At 40.7% G+C, this 9,784-nt stretch overlaps 1 protein-coding gene across 1 annotated transcript; it reads left to right on the forward strand.

The window, feature by feature from the left end:
* The first annotated feature begins 1,089 nt into the window (after positions 1 to 1,089).
* On the forward strand, positions 1,090 to 9,022 carry LOC134803774 (uncharacterized). Its single transcript, XM_063776610.1, has 6 exons — positions 1,090 to 1,264; positions 4,720 to 4,800; positions 5,245 to 5,343; positions 5,701 to 5,774; positions 7,280 to 7,462; positions 8,849 to 9,022. The coding sequence occupies exons 1-6, from the start codon at positions 1,222 to 1,224 to the stop codon at positions 8,987 to 8,989; spliced, it is 621 nt and encodes a 206-aa protein (XP_063632680.1). The 5' UTR covers positions 1,090 to 1,221; the 3' UTR covers positions 8,990 to 9,022.
* The last annotated feature ends 762 nt before the right edge of the window (positions 9,023 to 9,784 follow it).

Raw genomic sequence — 9,784 nt, forward strand, 5'->3', positions numbered from 1 at the left:
TTTCCTTTAATATAAAATATTTGGACACCTATTCTAGGTAGGTTGGCAGGTACTTTAGGCGCGTTGTTTTTCTGACTGTACCTACCTGATGTCGTTTAATAGACCTAGGTAGGACCGAAAAATTAGTTAAGATGTATTTGAGTAATTTCGGCAGTCTTTAATCGGGTCGTCCAAAAGATGGGCGCTAATATGATAGAGTTATTATTGGTGATTTTTGGAATTACCCAGCACTCTGAAGTATTCAGAATCTAGGATATACCTATATTATTATATGCATTATATAATTTAAAAAGGATCTTAACATTATACTTATAACAATAGCTAAGTTTTCACAGAGATATTTTAAACCCATAAGTATTCACTGCACTTTACGTAACCAGGGACCCGCGGTGACCTCCGTATATTTTGTCCAAACCACGGAAAACCTTAAAATGATACTACTTTGACACAACAGACACTGTGTCGTTTTATCGACAAACGAAAACTCATATTGTACAGTCAGCGTCAAAAATATGTCCACATTATTAGTCTTATTTCAAAGCAGTAAGGTGCAAAATCGTATACATAGTTTTGATGCAATAGCCACACACATGAAATAACCAGAAAACGCACAGTGCAAACCACTATCGGTTTCGAAATATGAAAGTGGTGGTCAAGTCACATATCAAAACGTCATAAACGCCACATTCTGAAACTGGAAAGTTGGGTCTTAACTGCTTAATAATGAAGTTCATTTTGAATTGGCAAAATTACGTCATTTATTCTTTTCGAAAGTTACGCTAGGTCGCGGTGAATGGAACGCACACATATGCAATTAGCAAATTAAGGTCAAACGCAATGCGATTCCAACTTTATTGAAAGTCCATAGATATCAAATTGCAATGTGTTTTGTTTGAAAGATACTTCTAAACGATTTTAAAATTCGAACTCGAGGAACGAGTTCGCGGCCGGTCGAAAATGAATCACTGCAGTGATTCAGATGGATGGAATGTATACTTTAATGATATGTGATTAGGTTCATTATTGATTGGGTTAAATATTCATTTATGATCTTTTAATAACAGTGAAAGTTTTAGTCCGGATATCATATGTTCCTGAGCTCAGTTTGGCGGCAAAACTCGGCATTGACAGTTTAGTTTTTTAATTCAATTTTTTTTATTGACTTGTGTGAAATGAGTTTGGTTGTGTGATTTTAAAGTGTTTTTTCTTTTAAAATTTAAAATGTTTGTGAAATCGTTGTTTTTCCTGTGTCTACTTTCATTGGGTGAGTAGTGGCTCGCGTAATAAATGTAATAATCATAATTGGTTTGATTACGGGTTCGGGTAAATCGCTAGTTCTCGTAATCGATTTAGAAGGCGCCATACTTAACCAACTAGTGTTTTGGAAAACCCACATTTTTAAAATAAACTATCTGAGTAAGTAAAAATGTGACTGATACACATAGTCTCGTAGACAAATTAGCAACTAAGGGGCTATTCATAAATTACGTCATTTCAAATTAGGGGGGGGGGGGGGGGTCTGGACATCGGATGATGGTAGCATGACGTAGGAGGAAACGGGGTCATCGAAGCATGATTTTTGGATGATTTTAGGGGGGGGGGGAGGTCCAAAATCGTCAAAAATCGATGACGTAATTTATGGACAGCCCCTAATTAAAAAACTGGCCAAGTGCGAGTCAGACTCGCGCACGAAGGGTTCCGTACCATTACGCAAAAAACGACAAAAAAATCACGTTTGTTGTATGGGAGGTTCACTTAAATATTTTTTTTTTTAGTATTTGTTGTTATAGCGGCAACAGAAATATCTCATCTGTGAAAATTTCAACTGTCTAGCTATCACGGTTCATGAGATACAGCCTGGTGACAGACAGACGGACAGGCGGACAGCGGAGTCTTAGTAATAGGGTCCCGTTTTTACCCTTTGGGTACGGAACCCTAAAACTTAGGTATTATAATTAATGGAACTTTGCCAATATTGATACGACGCTATTCATTCTTATTAATAACATTAGAATAACAAATTAATAAGAATAACAGATTTCTAAAGTACATGCACCCGCCTCTGGGTGCATGCATGTAGGTATTTTATTATGTGCCTAGTGTGATGCCCATGACCTGAACTACTCATTATCACTATACATTACGTAATGTACGACTATAAAGCACCTTGCATATAGGGTCATTGCGCTAGTTTTCGTCCACTTGACGAAATTAGAATATAAACCTACATTGCTGCACACATTTGGACTTATTGCAATCCTTAACGTCTAAACAATATATCTATCTACATTAAAATTATATTTCGCAAGTAGCAAATTAAAAATGAAATATATTATTTGCTAATCCGTGAAGTGGACGTAAACTAGAGCATGGACAAAACTAGCGCAATTACCCTATAGCATTCAGTGAAACTTTGATAACACGAATCTTTATTAGGGTTCCGTACCCAAAGGGTATAAACGGGACCCTATTACTAAGACTCCGCTGTCCGTCCGTCTGTCTGTCACTAGGCTGAAATAGATGTCACAAAAGGAAAAGTGACCAAACCGCGGACCGACGTACATAGACTAATTTGCGTTCAGTCTGCGTCGCGTCGGTCTGCCAACACGTGTTCCTGGTGAAGCTCCTCATTACACAGCAAAACATGTCGAGCAATATTCTAATTAAAATAACTACGTGAGTGACCCGTTTTGATATACCTATTTCATATGCGGTCAAAATGTGGAAAAAGCCAAAATAGAATTTGGGCTCAAGAAATGACATGAGGAGGAATTGACAGATATGCAATTGCAATCTAGGGTATTTGAATTCAAATCAGTTTCTTTTTTCGAACTGTCAAAACGATTTCGCTACTATGGAATTTATATGAAACACTAGCATGTGACGTCACAATAAAATTACCTACTCTTTAAAGTTTTACACGGGGTTTAAATATAAATTGTGTCTAAAAATAACTGCTGTCTACGTTTCTCTATTAATCTTCTGGTGATTTATTTCAATGCATTGTGTAAAATAATTTATTTTAAATACAGTGAAATACCCTATGGACAGAAGGTAGAGTCAGCAATAAAAGCGAGTTAGAAATATTGGCAATATTGTTATTTAAGGAAATCAACTTGGAATGTAGTTATGGTACTGCCTTGATCCCAACTAGTTGGCCAACAGCGACAGGTCATGTTGTGTAATACACATGTTGTATGTAGTAGGCTAGCTAAGATGTGCAAATTGCTATTTACTATGTACGAAACTGGTATTTTTACTTAATCAATATAGGTAACTCAAATAGGTAACTAGGTTTAAATCAATCAATCAACCAAAATGTTTATTACAAGTAAAAAAATCCCATACAAAAAAATACACTATCAATGTCCTATTAAATTAAAAATAAACTAAACCAAAAACTAAAATAAATAAACTAAAATTAAAACGAATAAATAAACGGATCACTTTGTTTGACATAATGTATAATGTAATGATTGTCAGATTATTTAGTCATAAAGTCATAATTCTGGAACCGTTAACTTTTCAGGATTATTGTAAGGTTATCCTACAGATGGGTTAGAGGTTTGTTTAATGGCAATCCTGAAAGGTTATGCGTTTCTGAGAAAAACCAAATGATGACTAACGAAAATGCGGACATACAACACCTACTGACTTAAAACTTTATGGGAAACAATAAAGACCCATAAATAAAACAATAGGTAAATTATAGGTGTAGGTAGTAGCAAAGAGAATAGATAGTATAGAGGGCTATTGTCATAGTAAATTTTGTAGTCACCTATCGACACACGATTAAAACTTAAAATAAAATTGAAAATGTATAAATTAAACAAAATATGTATACGGATAAATGATTTTTAATTTTTATTGTTCCATACTGACCCATGTTCTTTCACTGATATGTGTTAAAATTGTTAAATATCAAACGGTGTCGTCAACGCCATCTAGCCGAGAATAGGCCAAAGGTATGGCGCCATCTATTCGAGAATGACTTTTTCTTGATTTCCGAGGCAAGTTTTTTTCTTAGACTTTATTTATCTTATACGGAGTTACATATATCTATGGTAGTAGGTACGATCACGCTCCGCGATTGTTGCGCCATTTAGGGTCCCAGCTAAATTGGTTGTTCAATACTTACGCTATAGAATTTCCAATTTAGCAAGAACCCTAAATAGCATAACAATCCCCTGCGGTGACTGTACATCACATTTGTAAGCAAGAGTAAAACATAGATTGACAATGGAACAAAAATATCACACGATCCCCCGTCATACGAGTACAATCGCCATACTTGTATGAGTGACTTTACTTTCGGCAGGCGTGGCTCACTCCGCGATTTCGTCGCTTTGCTACAGGTAGCTAAAAGTACATCCGTTCCACACCAATTTTGGTGGCTATAGCCATAAGCCGCGCGTGGCGCTGTCGCCACCTAGCGCCCATATCAGTCCAGCAGGCGTATTATGGATGGCTTTATCCACGTTTATCCACGATTATCCACGTGATAAAATAACTGTCACTTTTTAACACCGCGGGATAGAAAGTGACGGATACAGTTTTATCACACTGTTACGTAGACAAAAACGACCATCATATCCGTGCTGATCGTAACAGACGCGTTTTGTTAGAGAGTGAGTCTTCTGTACATAGTACTATTATTTATTCTGTGCTTTCGGTCCCTATTTTACTGTACCTATCGTTAAAAATGTGATATATTTTCAGGTTACGGCTCCGTTATCATTCCGGAGGAACTGCCCTCTCTGCTCTCCGTAGCTTACTCCAACATCCCACCAATCAAGAAAGGTAATAGTTACCTATAATGTACCTCTATACATTGTTGTCAATGCCATGTATGTTGTGGGCACAGACAAGACATCCTCCAGACTGAGCATAGTAGCGCCCTCTGCCACAAATATACGGTAGTTTTACTCCATTTTCGAGTCAAGTGTCTTTGTGTGACGCCCGTGTCTTTGAACGGACCAATCACGGCACGGGACTCGCACCCCTGTATTTTTGGCAGCATCGGTTTCATGAAATAATTGGTCTAAGCTCCGTTTAGAGGATTCCTAGTCTATGGTTGTGGGTATGGATAATTGCTTCAAATTCGATTGCCAACTGATTGCCAATTTTCCTTGTACGGTGGGTCACTAGAGGTTAATAGTCTCTTTATTGGCTCCAAGTTTATCGACCCATGAACCGTGCTGTCATATTGGCTTTCCATCTTGTTTCATGAGTGTTGTGTTCCAGGAACGGACTCGCGAGTCGGGTTCGGCTTCGCATTCGGCAACCATGCTGACTTCCAGGTTATGTTCGAGCTGGGCCCGCAGACCAACACAGCGCCGCTAAGTAAGTACAACCTCGCTAAACAACTCTCGCTTAAGGATGACTCACGTTAGACCGGGCCCTGTCCGACCCGGAGCTTCTGGCGCATCGTTTTCTATGGAAAGCATCAAGTGATCGCCTGTCATGTCTAGAAGTTTTGGATCCCCTTTTTGGCGAACCACTTTCTAAAATTGAACATTGAATAATATTACGGTTTTCATTCACTTGTTTTAAGCCACATGTTTACCTAGGCTCTCCGAAACATGTCACGCGAGTGACTTAAAACAAGTGAGTCTGAACCGTAAAATTTTTCAATGTTAGTATGTCTCACAACAGTTTAAATTCGACTACTTTCTAAAATATTATTTATATCTTTTTAAGCTGGATCGGCAGGTAGCAGCAATGCGAAGCGGCAGGCACCGACGCCTCCCAAGCTCACCAAAAACAGGGAAAAGGTAATACAATTGGTTTTCTATTATTTTAATTTTTATCCGTTCCTCCAAAACACGCATAGCTGACGTGGGAGAGAAGACCGCCAGACTGAAGTGGGACTGGGCGGGTCACGTCTGCCGCATGTATCCGGATAGGTGGGCTAGTATAGCCACCAAGTGGATGCCGCAAAAGATGCGCGGACGTGGCAGGCCCAGACGGAGATGGCGGGACGACTTAGACGCCTTCATCAGTGGCTGGCCGGAGATGGCACTACAACGGGAGTTGTGGAAATCAGGGGGAGAGGCCTTTGCCCAGCAGTGGGACACTACAACAGGCTCATAAAAAAAAAGGATGACTCACGCTGTCCAACATCTCATCTTCTACGATGGCTGATAGGTGATCACGAGTCATAGAAAACGAAGCGCCGCAAGCTCTGACCCGGCCCCGGCCCGGTCTAGTGTGAGTCAACCTTAAACCTTGTTAGAGCTCCGCGCATGTTCGCGGGGATCTTATGGGATCACTTCGGTCTTGAAAATCGGTTAAAGGCGTTTCTCTCAAAGACCTTTTTCACTTCTCATGCTCAAAAAGTGCACCTTTATGTCGTGCGTAGACGACATAAAATCGCATTTTATGCTCTAGAGCATAAAGTAAAATCATCTATTACGACCCTTATTGACTTAGCAATAAAGTCCAAATTCTGCCATACAAACTGCCAGCCCTGCCGGCGCGCCCCCGACCGGCGTGCCCCGCGCCTCCGACCGGCACAAGAACAGTTTTCTTTAGTCTTGAATAAATACGTTAAAATAACCTAAAATATTTGATTTTTTGTATATTTTCCTCGCAATCGAAGTGAAAAGCAGAGTGTACAACAAGGGCATAAATGTCCATTTTTACCCTCGTCTACTATTTTGGTCTTCGCTTCGCTCAGACCAAAAAATTGCCTCGGGTAAAGATGGGTCACTTTATGCCCTTGTTGTACAATCTACTATTTTTAACCGACTACAATTCCGAGAAGGAATCATGGAATCATTTTAAAGACGAGCGGGACACGTTTGTCGAATACACCCTGATCGGCGGGCCAAATTGGCTACCAAATGAACAACGCAGGTTATCCAGGGCAAAGGCAGATCAAGAGATGGCGGGACGATCTCGACGCATTAGGTAGCGATTGGAGGGAACATGAACCAAACCGTGGAAGAAGAGGCCTTTGCCAAGCAGTGAGCCACAAAAAAGCTACCTACTAAAAAAATACTCTATGATATTCGTAATATATCTGCAATATATTATTATTTTTCCTGATGCAAAGGTTGTCCATCGCAGTCCAACGCGGCAACGCAGCGAGCGTGATGGGCACCTTTGCGTCGGGGGCAGCCCGGGACGGGCCTCAGTAGGCAATTTTTTTTATACTTATTTAGTTTATATTTATATTTAAGTTTAGTTTTTAATTAGTTTATGTATTATTTTAATTATGAAATAAATTTGTTCCCATCTGCAATATACTTTACTATTCAATTATAAATGATTTAAGCTCCTCCAAACTGAAGCTGGCAGCTACCTCCAAAACTGGGCATCAGCCATGCGGCATCCCAGCAGACCACTACAAGCATCTACTGAGCTGCCGAGCCTTGAGGATTCCGTGGTGGAACTAGTGAAGAACAACAAGGGAGAGTACGAGATACACCAGCCCAGGCCAGACCACATACCGGTTGAGGTAAGACCAGATTTCTCATAGGCCGAAGGTCCTACGTGGTCAAAACCCTCCCTAAGTGTCTTAATAAGAGAACCGGCAATACGCAAGCACGAAGGCCAAAGTCCATGCGATCAAAAACCCGCTTAGGCCCACTTGCACCGTCCCACTAACCCGGAGTAAAGCGGTTAAACCGTTAACCCAGTGTCAAATTGTATTGGTAACCATGGTAACTCCTGGTTTAACCGGTTAAACCTGGGTTAGTAGGTTGTTGCAAGTGGCCCTAAGAGACATATTGATCCCTACTTGTGTTATTGGGTTATCTAATCTACTTCCGCTATATACATACTACCAATAAAGCGCTTTAGACCATGTATTATTGAGAAAGGTAAGTTGATGATGAGAAGATCTGGATATTGTTGAGGATTTCATATACCTGGGCTCTCTAATACGATCCAATGGCGTCTGCGACAAAGAGGTGGTGCGCAGAGGTCAGATGGCAAAAGCCGCGGTAAAAAGATTGGAGAAGATATGGAAGAACCGCGGAATACGCGTGAAAACAAAAGTGAATTTAATGCGGACCCTAATCTTCTCCATCTTTCTATATGCGTCAGAAACGTGGACCCTGAAGGCAAGAACAAAAGAAAGGATTGATGCGTTCGAAATGTGGTGCTGGCGGAAAATGCTGGGATCAAGTGGACGGACCGCCGCACAAACGAATCAATCCTTAGCCAGCTGAAAATTCGAACACGACTCTCCACTATTTGCACACAGCGCATACTTCGATTCTTCGGACACGTGGCTAGACGCGAAGATAGTCTAGAGGTATTGATGATGGTCGGTTACGTAGAAGGGAAGAGAAGTAGAGGAAGAGCGCCTACCCGGTGTATAGACACAGTAAAGGCATATGCAGGACCCAAGGCCCAGACCTGCCTGCAAATGGCGCAGGATAGGAGTGCCGTGGAAGAAAGTGGTATTAAGCGTTGGTAATCACGACCCTTAGCAATGAGGATACGACTGGAAAGAAGAAGATTTTGAGATGGTTTGGACACGTGGAATGAATGAGTGAAAGAAGGCTAACAAAGAGAGTGTATAAAGGAGAGGTAGAAACGATAGTTGGAAGGGGTAGACCTCGGCGGACTTTCTCTGATCAGATCAGGAAAATCCTGAAGAAAGGCCAGGCCAAGAGCACCCTATAAACCGGCGAGCGTGTATGAGGAATGTTATGAAAGTGAAGGAAGCGAAAGAGGTATGTCAGGATCGTAGCAAGTAGAAATCCGTGGTCTCTGCCTACCCCTCCGGGAAATAGGCGTGATTATATGTATACATGTATTATAGGTGACCTATACCTACTTATAGTGAAATGCATTATTGTATTATAATTTTAATTTGACTAATATTTACTTGCAGGTAATGGACGAGCTGCAAAGGCTATACGGGCAGAAGAAAGAAGAAGCCAAGAAGATGACGCAGAAGGCTAAAGAAAAGAAGAGAAGCGACGCAGAAATCAAGAAGATCACAGAAGACTTGTCCAATGTAGATTTAGATTAATATTTTAAAAATGAAGGGAGGTCTACCGATGTAGTGCATAATTATTTTCCATTGTATTTTCACGGAAACGTACGAACGTGTCTTGCTATTCAGTCTCGGTACAAAAAGTACTGAGCTTGACTGAAGTAGCATGACAAATACGAACGTTTCCGAGAAAATACGATGGAAAACAATTATGCACTACATCTGTACCAAGGAAAGTAGTGATTTAAGGGGATAGGGGACGATTGATTCTCTATACAAACGTATTCCTTATGTTCCTCCCTGGATATTGACATAAATGGCAAAAGTTATTTTTACACAATTTCTTCTTCTTCCTCGCATTGTCCCGGCATTTGCCACAGCTCATGGGAGCCTGGGGTCCGCTTGACAACTAATCCCAAGAATTGGCGTAGGCACGAGTTTTACGAAAGCGACTGCCATCTGACCTTCCAACCCAGAGGGTAAACTAGGCCTTATTGGGATTAGTCCGGTTTCCTCACGATGTTTTCCTTCACCGAAAAACGACTGGTAAGTATCAAATGATATTTCGTACATAAGTTCCGAAAAACTCATTGGTACAGTCAACAACAGAGCTATGAATACACTTTGCCTGTATTCATAGCTCTATTGTTGACTGTACGAGCCGGAGTTTGAACCCGCGACCTCCGGATTGCAAGTCGCACGCTCTTACCGCTATCCACCAGCGCTACATTCATTTTTACACAATTTGATTTATTTTAATCATAGCTATAATAGCTATGCCCGACTGTTTGACTTTTTCGTTTTCTTCTTTATACGGGCATATTAGCTATG

This window comes from Cydia splendana, chromosome 27, assembly GCF_910591565.1.
Source record: "Cydia splendana chromosome 27, ilCydSple1.2, whole genome shotgun sequence".
NCBI lineage: Eukaryota > Metazoa > Arthropoda > Insecta > Lepidoptera > Tortricidae > Cydia > Cydia splendana.